General features: G+C 45.7%; 1 protein-coding gene across 2 annotated transcripts in view; it reads left to right on the forward strand.

Moving 5' to 3' along the window:
- LOC147324091 (glutamate receptor ionotropic, delta-1-like) overlaps positions 1-19,013 on the forward strand; it is a 599,369-nt gene that overhangs the window by 526,880 nt on the left and 53,476 nt on the right. For both annotated transcript variants that reach the window (XM_086304561.1, XM_086304562.1), the window contains exon 8: positions 1,787-1,906. In XM_086304561.1, coding sequence (XP_086160687.1) covers positions 1,787-1,906 — 120 coding nt within the window. The remainder of the gene's footprint in view (positions 1-1,786; positions 1,907-19,013) is intronic.

Raw genomic sequence — 19,013 nt, forward strand, 5'->3', positions numbered from 1 at the left:
GCCGAGCTCATTAGCGCTCCTTTCCTACAGATTCCTGTAGAAAAGTCATAAAGCATCATGTTCTTGAATGATATTGACAGAAATATCCAGAGTTCCACCAAAGGATTATTACTCCTGCAGTCATCTTTGTATGCGGACGAGCCAGACAGAGCACGCGGCCGCTTAAAATTCTCATTTCATACCAAAAAGCTGCCGAAAACAGCAGCTCGTCTGATGAGGGGGAGGAGCCTCACCTCCGAGCTGATGAGGCTGTGACTCCTCACACGACCAACTGTCCTGCCTCTGCACTGGACCGGCATCGCTCGGAGGTCAAGGTTGCTGCATTTAACGTTTCACAAACTGCTCTGGAAATAACAAACGTGAGCTGCACCTGCAGCATCCATCAAGTGTAATGAATCTGAATGTGAGCTGTACAATCCTCAAACTGCCGCAGCCATTATTCCAGCTGGTTAGTGATGGAAACATTCATTCGGTCTTGTTCCATCTCAAACACGCCCTTTCTGACGTTCCCCGTCCAACCTCGAAGCTCCTGTTTCGTGCTCCAGGCGGTCGTTTGTCAGTTTGATTGTTATGGACGCACTTTTGCTGCGTCTCACCTCAGAGTTGGTCATTACCCCCAGACGAGTCTGGGCTACTTTGCTGATGAAATGGACGATAACTTAAAGACAGGACGACATTCGCTGAGTGAAAAATGGCAGAAGCCGAGAACTTTTTATGTCGCGCGTATCCGAAGACGTGAAAAGCGGCGTCCCTCCTCTGGCAGGTGTGTGTTGAATGCGTTTACTCGGACACATCTTTGAAAGAGCCAAACATTTTCAAACATTAATTTCCTCCAGGTGACGACGAACGTGACCTTTGCTGCTGACAGAGGAACATTTAGTTGGCCGGCCTGCTGTGATGACCGTCTTCAGTCATGCTTTGCATCCAACACGAACTGATGGAAGTCATGAAGTGACATTTCATCCGTGGCTTTTCGTGGCAGCGGCACAGCAGTCACGGGCTGAACTCATTCAGTCAGACTCTGATGATGTTCTATATGGCGCCTCATCGTTCTGCAGAGCAGCCAGACCTGATAAAGATGGTCATCAAATATTTAGGTCTATATTTATTGGCTCCCACTGCACCCTGGGATCTCTGCGTTCCTCACATTTTCGGTGTCGGTGTTAAAGATGTAGGAAGTGTAGCAGCAGGTGTTTCAGAGGTCACCTGGTCCTTTCTTCTTGCCCCTTTAACCTGTTAACATCTGCCTGATTGCTGGGACGGGGGTCAGGGTTATGCTCCCGTCTCATACACGTTATCCTCATTTGAAAGAGTCATCTTGTGGATGACTCGTGTTTTTCATTATTTCAGTCAGGAGGGGCTTTTAGGATTTGTGTTCATATTTAACATAGACGTGTACGGCTGTAGTATTGCTGCATTTATCCCCTGGCATGGGTGCTGATACACGCTGCTGCGAGGCTCCCAGTACAAAAGAGGCCTGCTGCCTGTCATTGTTCAGGTAAATTGAGCATAAATCCATCAATAGCACAGGAAGTTGTCATTCTCAGCTCGTGTCTCGTTTGAACACGGATTACAAACTGTTCCTGAAATAACCAAATATAATCAGGTAGCAGGTAAAGAAGGTAGCAGCTCGAGTCAAAGATCGTCACAAAGTAATAAAAGAAGAAAGTGGGGCATCTGAAGGTTCTGGGGAAAGCCTGATTGTGTCAGACGGCGAGCACAGATCATCCTGCGTGACTTCTAAACCCCCGTCTCTCTCCTCTCTGTCTGCCACCCTCCTCTTCAGGGAAATATCACAGGTCTGACGGGTACGATGGACTTTAAGGACAATGGCTCCAACTCCCACGTCCAGTTTGAGATCCTCGGCTCGAGCTTCAGCGAGACCTTCGGCAAGGACATCAAGAGGGTGAGTTCATACTTTAACAGATGAGCAGTCGACGTCGCCCGAGTGTGTGTCGGATCTCGGAAGACGTTTTCCTCCTGGGGGAGGAACAAATAAAGCTAAAATATTCGATTTTTGATTATTCTCCAGCACGTCGCTGTGTTCAGTAAAGAGCAAAACACAGTTCTTCATGTGTTTGTGTCACGTGTGTTTTTGGGGAAGTGGAACCAGATAATCCACCCTGTCTGACACACACACACTGGTTTCCATATCTCAGTGAGGACGTCTCACTGAGATAATGGTCTCACTAGGTGCCCCGACCCTAACCCATCACAAATGAAAGCTGAGCCTAAACCTAACCATCACCCTGCTGTACCCCTGAGACTAAAACCACAGTTTGAGTCTCAGAAATGTCTTGAAACTCATGCTAATTTTCTGTCCTCACAAAGATGTCTAAACGTCTACACACACACACGTTTCTGGGGTTAAACTTGTGGAAATGGCTTCAGACAAACATCCACACCACAAACCCGTCCGACGGTGTCGCTGCGGCGTGTTTGTTCAGAGCGGCGTTAGCCTGTGGCGCACAGAGGAGCGCCATTAGCTGCCGTTGTTGCTGTCGGTGGAGTTCAGCGTCATCGGCCGTTGTGTTGGCCGTAGCGGAGCGCTGCGGTTGGTGCCCGCCCCTCCCAGCCTGCGTCTTTCATATCCTCACGAAGGCTCTGCTTCATTAAACGTGGGGATTCCTTCAACATTAAGTGCTCAGACTGAGCTTTGGCACCTGGGCCCTGCTGGGGCTGGACGTGCAGCTTCTGTGCTGAAGTTTGAAGTTGGAGAAGAGAAAACAACTGCTGATGTGATGGAAGGAAAACACACCTGGATCCCTCAGGTTTGGAAACTGAGGCGCTGCTTCGCTTTATCCAGGATGGTGAAAACTAACCACTGGTGTTTTTTTTACTCCTAGAAGAGCAACTAACGGCTGTACGACCTTAAATGAACTCTGTTCATTCCTTTCATTTAATTGTCATTTATTCTGTTTTCATTGGTGAGACTCTTCAGGTGGAGCGTTAACCTTTGAGCAATGAAGGGATTTTAACCCAACGAACAGGAATCAGTGCGACTGTCACGAGTGTTGCATCGTGGCGATGTCCGCCTTTATATACAGTCTTTGCTCCTGAGTCATGACGGCGTGTTTTTCAGTGTTGCTGACGATGCGCAAGATTAGGGGGTAACATGCAAACTGCACATACAGCTGGTCGCTAGTTATTACACCCATCAGACAGGCACGACTGGGTCAGAGCGTCTCCAGGACTGCAGCTCTTCTAGTTGTTTCTGGTCTGCAGGCTCAGTGATGCACGTAGAGATCGAAGGCGAGCTGCTGTAGCTCGAACGAGTCCGATCCACGGAGGCCCGCCTCGCAGCTTAGAGGACTTAAAGGACATACTGCTAACATGTTGGTGATACCACAGCACACCTTCAGGGTAATCTACGCCTGATCGCTACATAAGCCTCCGGGAAGGAAATCTGTTCAGGTTTTGTAGCGACATGTTTGTGCAGGAGACAGCATAAGAGTCGCTTTGTTGGTAACAAAAGGTTTATTATAGTAGCAAAAGTGCAAAAAGGCCATAACAGGCACATGTATCAGTGACTCACATTAAAGGCGCTACAGCTCATTACAGCCCACTCTGGGTTATTTTCAGAGTCACATACAGTGCTGCAGGGTGTCCTCCGGCCTGCTGTTAATGTTGCCGCTACACGACCGGCGTCTGATAGCGGCGCTCTCTGTAATGACACAGATATGAATGTCAGCTGACTTCATCTGCTGCTGCTGAGCTGGCAGGAAAAACACAATCAGCTCTTTATAGGATGGAAAGCAGAGAAAGAGCAGTTTAAAGAGAAAACGTGCGTTTGGATTTAGCGACTGCGCTGACTCATCGGCCTGATTCGTAGCTCCTCTACAGAGGCACCTGTCATCTGCAGAAAAGGGTCTAAAAATGTGAAAAATTAAAACTGACAGTCAAACATAAACCGGCTGCCGTCTGATGTATTTGGTTGAAATTATATTTAGAGTAAAACTGGAGCGTTGCCCTTTAAAATCCACTTTTGTAATTTAAGGAAAACCAAATCAAATCAAATCACTTTTATTGTCACATCACATGTGCAGGTACATTGGTACAGCACATGTGAGTGAAATTCTTGTGTGCGAGCTTCACAAGCAACAGAGATGTGCAAAATACAATAAAGTAAACAAGCAAAATACAAGAATGGCTACATCTGAAACTAATAAATATATGTACAATATATAATAGTGTATGCATTTATGGATGTGTATGCTAAATATTTTTCTACGTGTGTGTGTGTGTGTGTGTGTGTGTGTGTACACATATTTTACAAATTAAATAGAGTAAACAGTATGTAGTGCATAATGTTGAAGTTCCAGTAGTGAAGCTGAGGTGTCTATGACGTGTTCAGCAGTCTGATGGCCTGGTGGAAGAAGCTGTCTCTCAGTCTGCTGGTACGGGACCGGATGCTGCAGAACCTCCTTCCTGATGGAAGCAGTCTGAACAGTTTATGGCTGGGGTGACTGGAGTCCTTGATGATCCTCCCCGCTTTCCTCAGGCACCGCTTCCTGTAGATGTCTTGGAGGGAGGGAAGCTCACCTCCAATTATCCGTTCAGAGCACCGCACTACTCGCTGGAGAGCTTTGCGGTTGTAGGCGGTGCTGTTGCCATACCAGGTGGTGATGCATCCAGTGAGGATGCTCTCAATGGCACAGTGATAGAAGGTCCTGAGGATGCGGGGGCTCATGCCGAATCTTTTCAGTCTCCTGAGAAAGAAGAGGCGCTGCTGCGCCTTCTTCACTGTTTTGTTTGTGTGTACTGACCACGTAAGATCCTCAGCCAGATGTACTCCAAGGAACCGGAAGCTGCTCACTCTCTCCACAGCAGCGCCGTTGATGGTGATGGGGGTGTGTACTTCTCTGCACCTCCGGAAGTCCACTATCAACTCCTTTGTCTTTGCGACGTTGAGGGTGAGATGGTTGTCTTGACACCAGTGGGTCAGGGCGCTGACCTCCTCCCTGTAAGCCGTCTCATCACCGTTGGTGATAAGACCCACCACTGTAGTGTCGTCCGCAAACTTCACAATGATGTTGGAGCTGTTAGTGGCTGTGCAGTCGTAGGTGTAGAGTGAGTACAGGAGAGGGCTCAGTACACACCCCTGTGGAGCACCAGTGTTCAGTGTGATGGGGGATGAGGTGATGCTGCCCAGTCTGACCACCTGGCGTCTGTCAGACAGGAAGCTAAGGATCCAGCTGCAGAGGGAGCTGCTCAGTCCTAGATCCTGCAGTTTCCTGTCCAGCTTCGAGGGAACGATGGTATTGAATGCTGAGCTGTAATCTACAAACAGCATCCTCACATACGTGTCTCTCTTCTCCAGGTGTGACAGGGCAGTGTGTAGTGTCAGGGCTATGGCATCATCAGTGGACCTGTTGTGGCGGTATGCGAACTGTAGAGGGTCCAGTGAGTCGGGTAGTGCAGAGCAGATGAAGTCCCTGACCAGCTTCTCGAAGCATTTCCTTACGATGGGGGTCAGGGCTACAGGTCGCCAGTCGTTCAATGAGGAGATGGTGGAGGATTTGGGTACAGGGACGATGGTGGCCATTTTGAAGCAGGCTGGGACTACAGACAGAGAGAGGGAAAGGTTGAAGATGTGCGTGAACACTCCAGCCAGCTGAGCCGCGCATGACCTGAGGACGCGGCCGGGAATCCCGTCCGGACCAGTAGCTTTGCGTGCGTTCACCTTCCTGAAGCACCTCCGCACATCCTCCTCAGACACAGTGTGCGCACTGACGTCATCCGCGGTGCGCACACTGTCCGGTCTCATGGTGTTCGCTGTGTCGAATCTAGCGTAGAATACGTTTAGATCCTCACACAGAGAGGCCGTGGTCTGCGGTGTGCTGGTTTTCCCTCTAAAGTCTGTGATCGTGTTTAGTCCCTGCCACATACTCCGAGGGTTGTCAAACTGTTGCTCCACCCTGTCCCTGTACTCACGTTTGGCTGCTTTGATCGTCTTCCGGAGTTGGTAATGTGCGTGTTTGTAGTCCGATGTGTTCGCGGAGGCAAAGGCGGTGTTCCGTGCCGCGCGAACATCTCCGTTAATCCAGGGTTTTTGATTTGGGAAGGATTTAACTGTTCTGGATGGGACGACATCTTCCACGCATTTCCTGATAAATCCACAGACTGAGTCTGTGTATTCATCAATGTCCCTAGCAGCCACGTGAAACATTTCCCAGTCCGCGTGATCAAAACAGTCCCGCAGCGCAGACTCCGATTGGTCCGTCCAACAGTGCACCGCCCTCCGGGTTGGAGCTTCCTGTTTCAGCTTCTGCCTGTAGGCGGGCAGGAGCAGGATGGAGCGGTGATCTGATTGGCCGAATGGGGCGCGAGGGAGGGCTTTGTACGCATCCCGGAAAGAGGTGTAACAGTGGTCGAGTAGCCGGTTTCCACGTGTGTTGAAAAGGATGTGTTGATGGAGTTTTGGTGAGACTTTCTTCAGGTTTCCCTTATTAAAGTCTCCGGCTGTGATAAACGCTGCCTCTGGGTGTGCGGTTTCCTCACTGCTGATCGCGCTGTACAGTTCCCTGAGTGCACGGTCAGTGTCGGCTTGTGGGGGAATGTAAACAGCCGTAATAATCACTGCTGTAAATTCCCTCGGTAGCCAGAATGGCCGGCACTTAATCATCAGGTACTCCAGGTCCGGTGAGCAGAAGGATTTGACCGGGTGCACGTTCGCATAATCACACCAGCTGTTGTTGATCATGAAACACACACCACCGCCTCTGCTTTTCCCAGTAAGATCCTGAGACCTGTCCGCGCGGTGCACAGAGAACCCCGGCAGTTGTATTGCGGAGTCCGGTACTTTGTCCGATAGCCAGGTTTCTGTGAGGCAGATCACGCAGCAGTCCCGCATCTCTCGCTGGAATGAGATCCGTGCCCGAAGCTCGCACAGCTTGTTCTCCAGAGACTGCATATTAGCCAGTAATAAACTGGGTAACGGTGGTCTGTAAGTGCGCCGTCTCAGTCGAACCAGAACGCCAGATCTTCTCCCTCTGCGTCGGCGTTTGCGGCCTCCAGGGCCAGAGAACAAAGGCGTCTCAGGTGAGATGAATGGGGGGTCTGCAAACGGAGCGTCCGTGTTGCAAAACTTGAACTCCGGAAAGTTATAAGAAAGACCGTCTTTTATGTCCAGTAAGGTTTGTCGGTCGTACACAAGGAGACAAGTGCTGCTCGCGAAAAAATGAAGGAAAAGTAAAATTAAACACAGAAAAAAGCCGTTGCTTGGGGGAGCTCGCGACGAGGCTGCCATACTCGGCGCCATCTTGGATAATAGATAAAAGCAGGAAGTTAAAGGAGTCGGAGACATTACAAAGAAGAATCATTCAAAGTCTGTTGGATAGAAATCTGTGGTCCCGCCCCTTCCTCAAAGAGCCAATCAACACCCGTCAATCATATGTCTCTTTGCTTGAAACGCACGACTGCGTAGTTTAATGATGGAGCGCTCGTTGCTTTATGAAGCCACAGCAAAGCGTTTCACATTTATCAGAATGTGATATTTGTCATTAGAGCACACATCTGCACCAATGAATTAAGAAAATATGAATATCCACAGAAACTTTATGATTTTGTGAGGCCGTCTCAGCAGCTGTGTGCTGAAACAAGCCGCGCAGAGGTGGAGCTCAGAAAGATGAAGCAGCCCGAGCCAGCCAATCACTGAGTGTTGCTGCCATATTTGAATGTAAAACATCAAACTTGCAGACTGGAAACAGAAAGAGTTCGCCTCCAAAGTAAAAGTGGAAGCCTTTGAACCCTGTTGGTTACAATGCCAAGGCAGAACTTTTACTTTGAAGGCGAACTGTTTCTGGTTTAGCTTGATCCGTCTTTTCAGTCTCGCTGGCGTCTTCAAGGTAAACTACAGGCGACCGCGGCGACCGCTCTTTGTCACCGATTTCATCGAGCAACAGTCTGCAACTACTTGCCACCTGGTTAAACACACATTTTGCCATGGCAACCAGAGCGTTTTCTAAAGAGGTTTGATACTGGAAATATCTCAGAACAAGAAAAAGAAGAGCATAATTTCATCTGCAGGAAAAAGTAAATTAGAATAGAACAGCCCTTTATTCGTATTTATTGTACACGTGCAATGAAACTGTAGACTTGAACTGTAAATGAAAGGCTTGTTTGCAGGAAACTTTGTGTTTAACTGCATCATCAGAAGGTTTCAGTTAGTAACTTGTTACTTAAAGTGACGAGTGTAGCATGAAACGAAAAACTGTGAAACTCGTGAAAATACAGTTCAGTCCAAATCTGATGGCCTTCATATTTTCCAAACTGTCCACTGGCTGACGTGGAGTCTTTGCCTCAGACGATCGAGTCGAACAGCGGAGTGACTCCTCCCTGGTCCATCGTGTAGGGCGCTGCAGAACGATCAAAATGTGTTTATTGAAGAAAAACGTAATTTACCTGCTCTGTGGTGCATCAGTCAGTCCGTCCTGATCTGAGTTTGTCTTTACTTGTTATTATAAATCACATTTTTACACATTATAAAGCTTCCAAACATCATCAGAGATTTTCTTTTCTAACCTTCGCTGTTTCTGATGTGTTTCCCTCGTCTGTGTCCACGAAGGCTACGGACGGCTGAGTAAATGCCAGAAAAGTAATCTGCTCGCTCATTTCCTGCACAGTTTTCATGTTTGTGCTGCACTTTTTCCTTTTCTTGTTCCGGCGGCAGACGGCAGGTTTTTTATTTCCTGTTGACTTTTTCCTGTTTTAGCTCTTCTGTCAGGACTTCATGTCTGTACTGCCAGAGCCTGGATATGCTGGATATATATACCAAGTAGTGTTACACAACCCGGTTCTGGGTAAAATGTTAAAAACAAAACACAAACAGAGCGCAAAAAATATCCGATGTGTAACCTGGACACATGCTTTAAGAGAGACATGGCTGACTTTGAATTTGATTGCAGCAACACGTCTCTATAAAACAGGATGGAAAAAGTAGGCGGTGCTAAGAAGAAACAGCTGGAGGGAAACTTTCTGACTGGCAGCAGGTCAGCAACACGAGTGGGTAAGAAAGAGCATCGGAGAGGCAGAGTTTAACAAAAGTAAAGATTAAAACCAAAACTACAAACTGACTATGGAAAGATTTCAAAATAATTTCCCTCAACATAGTTGATGATGTCATCAGAAGAGAAAAGACTGATAATCAGAGCTGCATGTCCAGGATGTTGAAGCCTTCAGCTGATTGTGTGATGGAATCAGTGCACGAGCTCAGGAACTCTGCACCAGGCTGCATGATGCAGAGAAGTCGTACACATAGTCCAGGGACGCCTTGTTTAGCATCAGCATCAGTGGATCTGACAGCTTACACATCTGGACAGGCTCCTGAACCGTTTATTTGGCTTATAGAGCAGCGTGATGCTGAACACTGGATGTTAACACCGCGTGCAGTGTTTTTATGTCTGATGGAACTTCCTGTCGACCCTCCGCTCGACAGTCGCTTTGAGAAAGAGTGAAAACAGTTCGTCGACAGCAGCGCGGTCGCATATTTAAGTTTCACGGTTTCACAGTCGGCTGTGCAGCGCTGCGCCGTGCTTTGTGAAAGAAGGCAGCCATCGTTCACACGACAGCGATTAATTTTTCCAATCAGTGAAAAAGTTGTTAACCATGTTACGGTAACCTCGATTAACGGCGGCCCCGTTCACAACAGCGAGCTCTCCTCCACATCAAACCACTTAGTATTTAACAGGATGGATGAGGTTTTAATTCCAAACCTGTAAATGCAGGTTGCTGCTGTCTTACAGTCGATTAATCAGCACCGAGGAGCAGCAGGTATAATGAAACCACACGCGTGACATCACTGCGTCACCCTGACCTCCGCAGCAGCGCGCTGCCGTGGTTTCATCATGAAAGCCTGATTAGCTCCCTGAATAACTGAAGTCATCCCTCATCTGCACAATGCAGACAGTGGTAGAGCAGTATGCAGTGTGTGGTTATGCACAGTGTTACGCCATCGTAGTAATTTATGTGTGACTGTAGGCGGTAACACAGCAATGTAGAAATGCACCAGGACATCTGCCTTTAAGAAGAGGTCCAACTTTATTATGTAACACTGAAAGGACAAGGAGACAAGGAAACAAGGAAGGGAAAAACTCTGCAAGGAAAGAAGAATTAAAGAAAAGGGAGGGAGGGCAAAGGGAAAAGGAAACAAGGAAGGAGAGAAAGAAAAAGGAAAAAAATAATAGAGTTTGAGGCATAGAAAGGGAAAAATAAATAAAAAGGAAAAGCAAAAAGGAAGGAAAGACTGGGGACGAGAAAAAAATAGAAAGGACAGAAAAAAGGAACCAAAATAAATAGATTAAAAAAACAAGGAGTAAAAGGCACAAAGGAACAACAAAGAGAAAAAGAAAGGAAGACAGGAAAGACAGCTAAAGGCAATAAGGAGAGGAAGAAAGGAAGCAAGAAAGAAAAGGGAACAAACAAGGAAAGAAAGAATGAGGAAATAGGAAAAGGAAAGTAAAAAAGGGGGAAAATAAAGAAAAGGTAATAAAAAAGAAATGAAGGAGGAAATGAAAGAAAATAAAAATAAGAGAAATGAATCAAGGAAAGGAAAGATTAAAGGAATGGAAAAAGGAAGAGAGGGGAGGAAGGAAGCAGGAGGAATGAGGACAGGACAAAGGAAATGAAAGAAATGAAATAAAGATGGGAGAGGACATGAAAATAAAGGAAGGAAAACCAGGGTTAAAGCTGCCTGATGATTGGATGAAGGAGACGATGATGATGATGAAAAATGAGAATGAACGTGGGGCTCGAATCCATCGTGTTCAGTAACACAAACAGTCACACACTTCTGATCTATTACAGACAACTCTGTGCTTTTAATATTTAATTCGTCCTGAAAATAAGTCGACAGGTGGAGGGAGGTGATTTTCCCCATTTTCACTTTAAGTGAAAGATCTCTGACTGAGTGGGAAATCGCTCCGGGGAGTCTCGCTTCGAATCAGCTTTTGATTTGTGCTGAAAACATGAAACATTTTTCATTTTTTTACTCTCGTTGCATCAAATAAACGTGAATGAAAAAAAGCAGCAAAACGCAGGAAACATGCACACGTATGAACACTTTTACACTTTTACGAGCACGCATAGCAATTTAGATGATTTAGCAGCTTGCAGACACACACACAAACACACACACACACTCTGTGAGAGCAGTTGCTGCTGCAGTAATGAAGATCTAATCTCCCGGCTTCTCCTTCTGAGTTATGAGTCCCCCTGTGTTGCATAATGGCCATTAGGAGAAAACAAGCACAGAGCTTCTCTCACACACACACACACACACACACACACACACACACACACACACACACACACACACACACACACACACACACGCACACACACACACACACCATCATGTACCAGTACCCCCCAAACAGGAAGAGAAATCTATCTCTAATATACGGTAAACTCTTAGCATGTAATGCAGCCCCTGCTTTGTAACCCTCTCTGTGACATATTAATATTAATACACGTGCGATCTATTGTGCACCTTCATACACATATGTGCTGATGGATATTGTGCGCACTATATGTAAAATGGACATGTAGACACTGTGTAAATGTACAGCCTGTATGTTTATGTTGGCCTCCCGGGTGTGTGCTGTACCTACAGTAATACTCTGTAAGTGTCCACATCCTGCTCTTTCATGATCCACGGTTTAGTTTTGTTTACGTTCTTCAATCTTCAGAGGAAACAGTTGTTTCATGCTGCATGTCACTGCCGCACGTCTCTCTACCGTCTGCCTGAAGTCTTGATTAGTTACAACTGCAGAGTCTCTGGGAGCTATTTTACTTCCTTTAGTCAAACAGTACAGAAATGACTCCAGGCTTCATACAGCTTGGAAACAAAAATGTATAGCCTGAAGTTTGTCTCGCTGTGATGCCTGTTTCTAGACCAGGGGTGGCAATTCCAGGCCCTGAGGGCCGGTGTCCTGCAGGTTTTAGATCTCACCCTGGGTCAACACACCTGAATCACATGGTTAGTTCGTTACCAGGCCTCTGGAGAACTTCAGGACATGTCGAGGAGCTAATTTATCCATTTAAATCATCTGTGTTGGTTCAAGGACACATCTAAACCCTGCAGGGACACCGGCACTCGGGGCCTGGAATTGCCCACCCCTGGTCTAAAGGTACAGGGGTGCCTCACCACTAGATGTCAGCAGAATGAATTCTGAGTTCTGTTTTTTCCTCTCTCATTTTAAGAGCACAGTCTTCGCTACGATAGCTGCTGTCAGGCCAACAACTCCATCAGCTGTGTGTCTGCAGTGAGTGGAAGCTGTTTACCTCAGCTGTCATATGTGGCCGGTGTCTAATCACATGCATTAAACAACATTAGGAGACAATTAACTGTCTCTTTAAACCACAACAGCAACTTCCAGGTGTTCACGAGAAGTGGTTGGTTGTGCCTGAAATTTTAGATGATGTAAAGTGGCTCATGCTCCTGTGACGTACCAATATAAATCTGTGGGAAAACCTAAAACTTGGATTTCATCTCGAGCTGTTTTAGTGAAAATTGCCTAAAAAGAAAAATGTCCCCCACAGCTCCAGTCTCAGACACACTCCAGTAGAAATAAGACAGCAACCTCTTTCATGTCATTTTGTAGATAAATCCTCGTCCTGCAGCTAATACATCAGCTTTTACATACTTTAGTATTTAGTTTCTGAGTGTTATTTTAAATTTCTGTTTATGTAGAAAGCAACAGATTTATTATTGCTGCTGATTTATTCAAGTTAACAGCAAACAAATTGTGTGTAGTTGCCAACTTGACCCCATTCAGTCACAGAGCGGCAACAGACTGACTCATTGCTATTGCCGTCTGTTTCCCCTGCTGTGACTGAAGCATAAAAAAATGTCAGAGTTTAGTCGTTTGCGTTTAAAACGGATTCAGATTGAGATTTTCAGGAGAAGCAACATCACACCAAACACATCTCCTAAACTCCCCCAGCTGAGAGCCGACATGGAGGGAAAGTAAAGTGTTAGTGGAGCTTTCCTGCCTTCCAGAAAGTTTGGAAAATTTATAGGTCAGGATTTCTGAAGCTCTGTGGGTGGATTTTGGTAAAGTGATAAACAGTCCCGATCAAAAGTTTAAAGCCACTTGAAAAATGGCCAGAAATCATATTTTGCATGGTTGGATCTAAACAAGGTTCCAAGTCGAGCTTCAACGTGCAACAAGAAGAAATGAGAGTGACACAAAACATGTTTTTAACCTGCAGTTTCTTAAAAACAACTGAAACAGGCAGTTTTACAGCAAAGGCTTAGCACCACGCCTCAAAATAACCAAAACAGAAATCAAAGTTCCAAACATGAACTCAGTAATGAGCAGCTCCAGCGTTATTGTTGAGCGTATGGATGTTGTGGTGTGCTTGATGCAAGCGTTTCCACGAGTGGGAACATTTCTCCAAGTGGTGAAGACGGCCGCACGAAGGACATCTACTGTCTGGAACTGTTTGTCCATTTTTTAAACTTCCCTTACCATCCGTCCCCAAAGGTTCTCAGTGGGATTTAGATCAGGATGGTCCGAAAGAGACGAGGCCTTTTGAAGCCCTTCAGTCTCAGAGGGCATCTGATGGTTATGGGGCTGCAGTCGGCACCAGTAACGGCCTTGCTTTGGGTCGAGATCGTCCAGTGTCTTGATGGAAAGCCAGTTGGATCCTCCGGCTCAGTGCTGGTGAATTTTTTGTTCCATAAGATATTCCAAATAACTGTCCTACTGCGTCCCACCTCAGCAGTGCTGCGAGAGACTCTGCAACCTGACCAGGTTCAAAAAGGGAACATTTCTTTGCCTTTGCCATCAGAACGTCATGACAGGGTGACTGCCTGATAGGAAGTGACAATCAATCCACATTTATAGACAGATTTGGCCTTGGTCATGGTCCAAAGCTGTAAAACTGCCTGTTTCAGTGTTTTTAATAAACTGCATGCTCAAAAACATGCTTCGTCTCACTCCCATTTCTTCTTGTTGCATGATGAAGCTCCACCTGGAACCCTGTTAAGATCCAACCATGCAAAATAGGATTTTTTTGTGCCAGTTTTCAAGTGATCTTAAACGTTTGATCGGGACTGTACCGATGCTTTAAAAAGCAAAAAGTGTCATTAAAACATTAAAAATGTGTTTTTCAAGAGAACTTTAGAGGGCAGCAGATACTGAAACAAATATAACCTGACAGTTCTACAAACAGGGACCAAAAAGACTGGATTGATGATACTGTGGGATAAATGTGCTTCATAAATCCTGCTCACTACAGTCTGTTTGCACATGGAAACATCAGAATTCCCTTTTCGGCACATCACCGTCTTACTGGGTGCTAACAGCGAGGCTGCTGGTGCCGGCGGTTCGTGTGGTTCCTGTTTTACGTCCGAGCAGAACGAAGCTGGCATCTGCTTTGCAAACAAAATTAATTACAAGCTGAAAGTGAGACCGTCCCTCCCCAGTCTCTCATCAGTAATCGCGCCCCCCCCGTTTGTCTGATCTGTCCGATTCGGGAGGATTTGGGCAGGGATAGCTCAGTAGGTAAAGTGGTCGCCCCATGATCGGAAGGTCGGCGGTTCGAATCCACTTAACGGCTACCCTGAGGTACCCCTGAGCAAGGTACCGTCCCTACACACTGCTCCCCGGGCGCCTGCTTAGTGGGCTGCCCACTGCTTCACTGAGTGAATGGGTCAAATGCAGAGAAAAAACAAGTAATTTCCCCATGGGGATCAATAAAGTATCTATTATTATTATTATTATTATTATTATTTAACCGAGCCGGGAGCGCAGACAGAGGACGGCGCTGTTTATCTCACATCTCATTTCTTTAGGCAGTCTAAATGTGTTTGGGGGGATAAAGATGAGGCTGATCACACACAGGAAAGTTTTCCGGAGTTTCCGACGTGCAGGTAGATGTTTTTTTCCTGGCTGGAGGTGCGATAAGAGCGACTCGCACTCAATTCATTTCCCCCCCACAGTGTTGGTGTTATCCCAATCTCCATCTCCATCTTTCTGTGCTGTCCATGCCTCTCCTCTCTCTCTCCCAGGGCCATTTCTCAAAGCAAATTTTCCCCGCAGATGAAACGCACCACTCCCCTCTCCCTCCTCCAGATCAGGACTGATAGAGATTGAAATGTTATTGCCCTCTTTCCCCTCAAACTTGTGCCGCAGCACTCGCCGCCTTCAGACCTCCCCCGCGTGTTATCCCATCTATCCGTCCTCACTTTTCTCATCTCATTGACTTTTGATGTGTCTTCCCAGCAATTTGTTGCCAGTAAATCGCCCTCCCATGAAAGACGGGGGGAGAAAAAAACGCTGGTATTCTTTCCGTCGCCTTCGATGGGCAGCAGCGACTGAACGTGTGTCAGAAGACATTATGCTCTCGCCCACAATCCTCGGAGGGAGTGTCTGCGAGTCGCAGTTTTTAATCAGACACTGGACAGCTGGGATGACTACAGCAGACAGATAACCTCTTCAGCTTCTAATAGGGGCCCGATTTAGCTGCAGTGGTTATCAAAGTAGGGTGTGAGGACCGTCAGCGGCCCTGCCCGGAGTTCTACGGGGTCGTGGAGCAAAACGAGGAGCATTAAGGACTATTCAGTTACGACTAAATGACTGTTAATTGGTTCAGTTTCTTACTGTCACATGCAGTCTAGTGCTGCTGAACGATGTCGTTTATGTCGTTTGATGCAGTTTCATTTCAGTTTAAATGAATGCATTGCATCATTTTAAAGTTATCCCCCACCGATGACCCCAACGCCACCAGACGCCATTAATTAATGAACTAACAGAGAACCAGAGGTGCTTTGTTTGACTCTAAGTGAACTCGGAGTCTGAGAGGTCATCCGTGACCACCCTAACTCTTATTCTAATCCCAGTTAATTTAGTTTTTTTGTTTTTACTCGTTCTTTCAAGCTGTGACAATCAGGCAACAAAGAAAATTCTTTCTAAGTGATGAACATCAAAACTACTTTTTTACTAAAAAAAGACCGTTTTGCCTCGTTGCAAAGTAAAATGTTTTAGTATTAAGCTGATCAGCGACAATGACTTCCCCCAACACTGTATAGACTTTCTAAAACATATAAAAACATATGAAACTCAGAAGAAACATGCTTGCATGTTTGCACACAGTGCATTCAGCTCCCCCACTCAAAGAAACCGTGTGCATAAATGAGCCACGCCAGCGGCTTCGTCATTAATTTGTTTCAGACTCCCATTTGTTCACATAAGTCCAGTTCTGTTTACATTATACATGCTTCCCTTAGGCAGCATCATTAGAAGACATAGCATACATTTACACTGCTATGCTGATGACACCCAGCTCTATCTGTCCATGAAGCCAGATAACACACACCACTGAGTTAAACTGCAGGAATGTCTTAAAGACATAAAGACCTGGATGGCCGCTAACTTTCTGCTTCTTACTTCAGATCAAACTGAGGTTATTGTACTCGGCCCTGAAAATCTTAGAAATATGGTATCTAAGCAGATTCTTACTCTGGATGGCATTACCTTGGCCTCCAGTAACGCTGTGAGGAACCTTGGAGTCATGTTTGACCAGGACATGTCCTTCAACGCACATATTAAACAAATATGTAAGACTGCGTTCTTCCATTTGTGCAACATCTCTAAAGTTAGAAATATCCTGTCATCCAGAGAGCGTATTTCTCCTATACCGGCTTCTCTCCTGGCCTTTAGTCTTCTGTGGAACCAGCTTCCAGCTTGGATTCAGGAGACAGACACTATCTCTACTTTCAAGATTCAAGCTTTCCTCTTTGCTAAAGCATATAGTTAGGGCTGGACCAGGTGACCCTGAATCCTCCCTTAGTTATGCTGCAATAGACGTAGGCTGCCGGGGGATTCCCATGATGCACTGGGTGTTTCTTCTTTAGTCACTATGTGTTTATACACCTCTCTGGATTCAATGGTTTATTATTATGAACCTCTGTCTCTCTCCCACTGCATGTCTTCATCCCGTCTTCCTTCTCTCACCCCAACCATTCGGGGCAGATGGCCCCGCCCCTCCCTGAGCCTGATTCTGACGGAGGTTTTTCATTGCCACCATCACCAAGTGCTTGGTCATAGGACTATTGATATGATGTCATGTGATTTTGGGGGTTTTGTCTGTTTTTTGTATTATTGTTTCAATCAACAGTTTACCCAGAAACATGTTTGTTACTATAATTGTTCAAACAGCATAAAGCAGCTGTTTCTAAACGAGATTCAGACTCAGGCCCACCAGCCTCAGCATGATATGGTTTCATTGTCCTTTCACACATGCTGCTGTGTTCAAGCATGACTCATAATCATCTATACATTCTTGTTGATCATTTCCCTGTTTCCTGTGTCGTGTCTTTGTTGTTGTTTGCTCTTCTCTGCCTCTGTTCTCTCACAGAAACGCTAAAGAGGTTTGCAGTTATTTTGTGCAGGATAGAAATTACCCACCCATTTGTCCATAATGGGGACCACATTGTTACCGGCCCTTCTGAAATGAATCCATTAGAAATGTCGGAGAACGAAAATGAGCCTCAGACGGCACTAATTTCTAATCCCTGAGGTAATTTGGAGTCGTTAACAACAATTTGTGCCTTTGAAAACTCGAAGCTTCCTAATTTTTATGAATAATACATAGGAGAAGATAGATATTTCACTCCCTTTTTATTTCTTATTTTTTCAAAGCCACTAAGATGGAGTTTTTTCTTTTCTATTAAAGGCGTGGGCAGTGATGAATGACCGCCGAGATCTTGGACATCCCATAGAGAGACACCAAATTAGGGGAGCTGATAATGGAAGGGCTGAAAAGGAAAAAGCTGTAATGAAACAGAATGATGAAAAGCAGATGTAATGTTTGGATTTCAGATGGGACCCGGTATAGAGCCCATCCCCTCAGTTAGCCAGCTTCTGTTACTCTTTATCTACATTTGTCAAACAAACGCCTTTTGTCAGATTATATGTGATAAATAAACTCTTACTTCATCAAGATATCCTCAGAGCAAACAAAGCTAATGCTAAGCCTCGCTGCGGAGCACTCGATGATTCATCTCGGACACATTTGTGATAACAAGATGAAAAGAAATGCAGGCAGAAATCAAAAGGCTTCAATTCTGCAGTCCGAGACCAACGAGCTGCCTAAATGTGTCCATTTTGAAAGCGATGACATTTTTGTGTTGAAATGACCTGCAAAATGCAACAAAAGCACCGAAAATTAGACTAAATGAATTAGATTAAGGGTAAGAGTACTGAAGACTTCTGAAAGCAGCGAGAAAATGTCAGATCAGACTTGTAATTCTGTAAAACAGGAGCTATTCTTTCTTCCAGCTCCATATGTTTTATTCTGCACTCCACTGGTGTCGCTGTGTGATCTGCAGCTCAAAGAAATCTGTATTTATTTTATCTGATACTGGACCTCAGTGCAGCGCATGATTTATGTAGAGCTTATAGAAACGTGCTGTTACCAGTGTCAGCAACGATGTGGAACAGCTAGCAGTGTTAGCCCAGCATCAGCTGCAGAGCGGGTGGAAGTAAAAGACATGCACATCATTTCACTGCACTGTGTTTGTGCTTATTTTGTCTTTGATAAATGTTTCATGCATCTTCCTTTTCTGTATCTGCAGACGATTAAAGTCATCTGCGTTCTACCTGTGCAAAGCGCCATCTTCAAGCTACGTGCTATTTTTCACCTTTTGCAACAGATCTTTAGCACGAAGCTTAAAAACAGAATCTCTCCCACAGAGTCTCCTGATACCACCAACCCTCACAAAGACAGGATGAGCTCATTGCTTCTATTTGTGGGCAGCTGAAGCTGCACGGGTCGATTTCAGAGGCAGGAAGAAGAAAGTGAGATTGTGCGCTCTGAGCGCTATTACCTGATTTTAATGGTTTTTGAGGTCGTGCTCTATTCTTTACATGACTTCTGATTTCTCACGCAGTCACACTCAGTGCTGACATCATTGCTTTAGTGTAGTTATTGTCCTTCCTGCCTCTATGAGCCAATCAGATTCTGTTCTGCATCCCTTTAATCTCAGCGCTCTTCTGCCATTTTGG

The sequence above is a fragment of the Aulonocara sp. 'chitande type north' Nkhata Bay genome, linkage group LG8 (genome assembly GCF_057382095.1).
Source record: "Aulonocara sp. 'chitande type north' Nkhata Bay isolate Kocher_YH1m ecotype deep benthic linkage group LG8, A_spYH_male_GT1.1, whole genome shotgun sequence".
Lineage (NCBI taxonomy): Eukaryota > Metazoa > Chordata > Actinopteri > Cichliformes > Cichlidae > Aulonocara > Aulonocara sp. 'chitande type north' Nkhata Bay.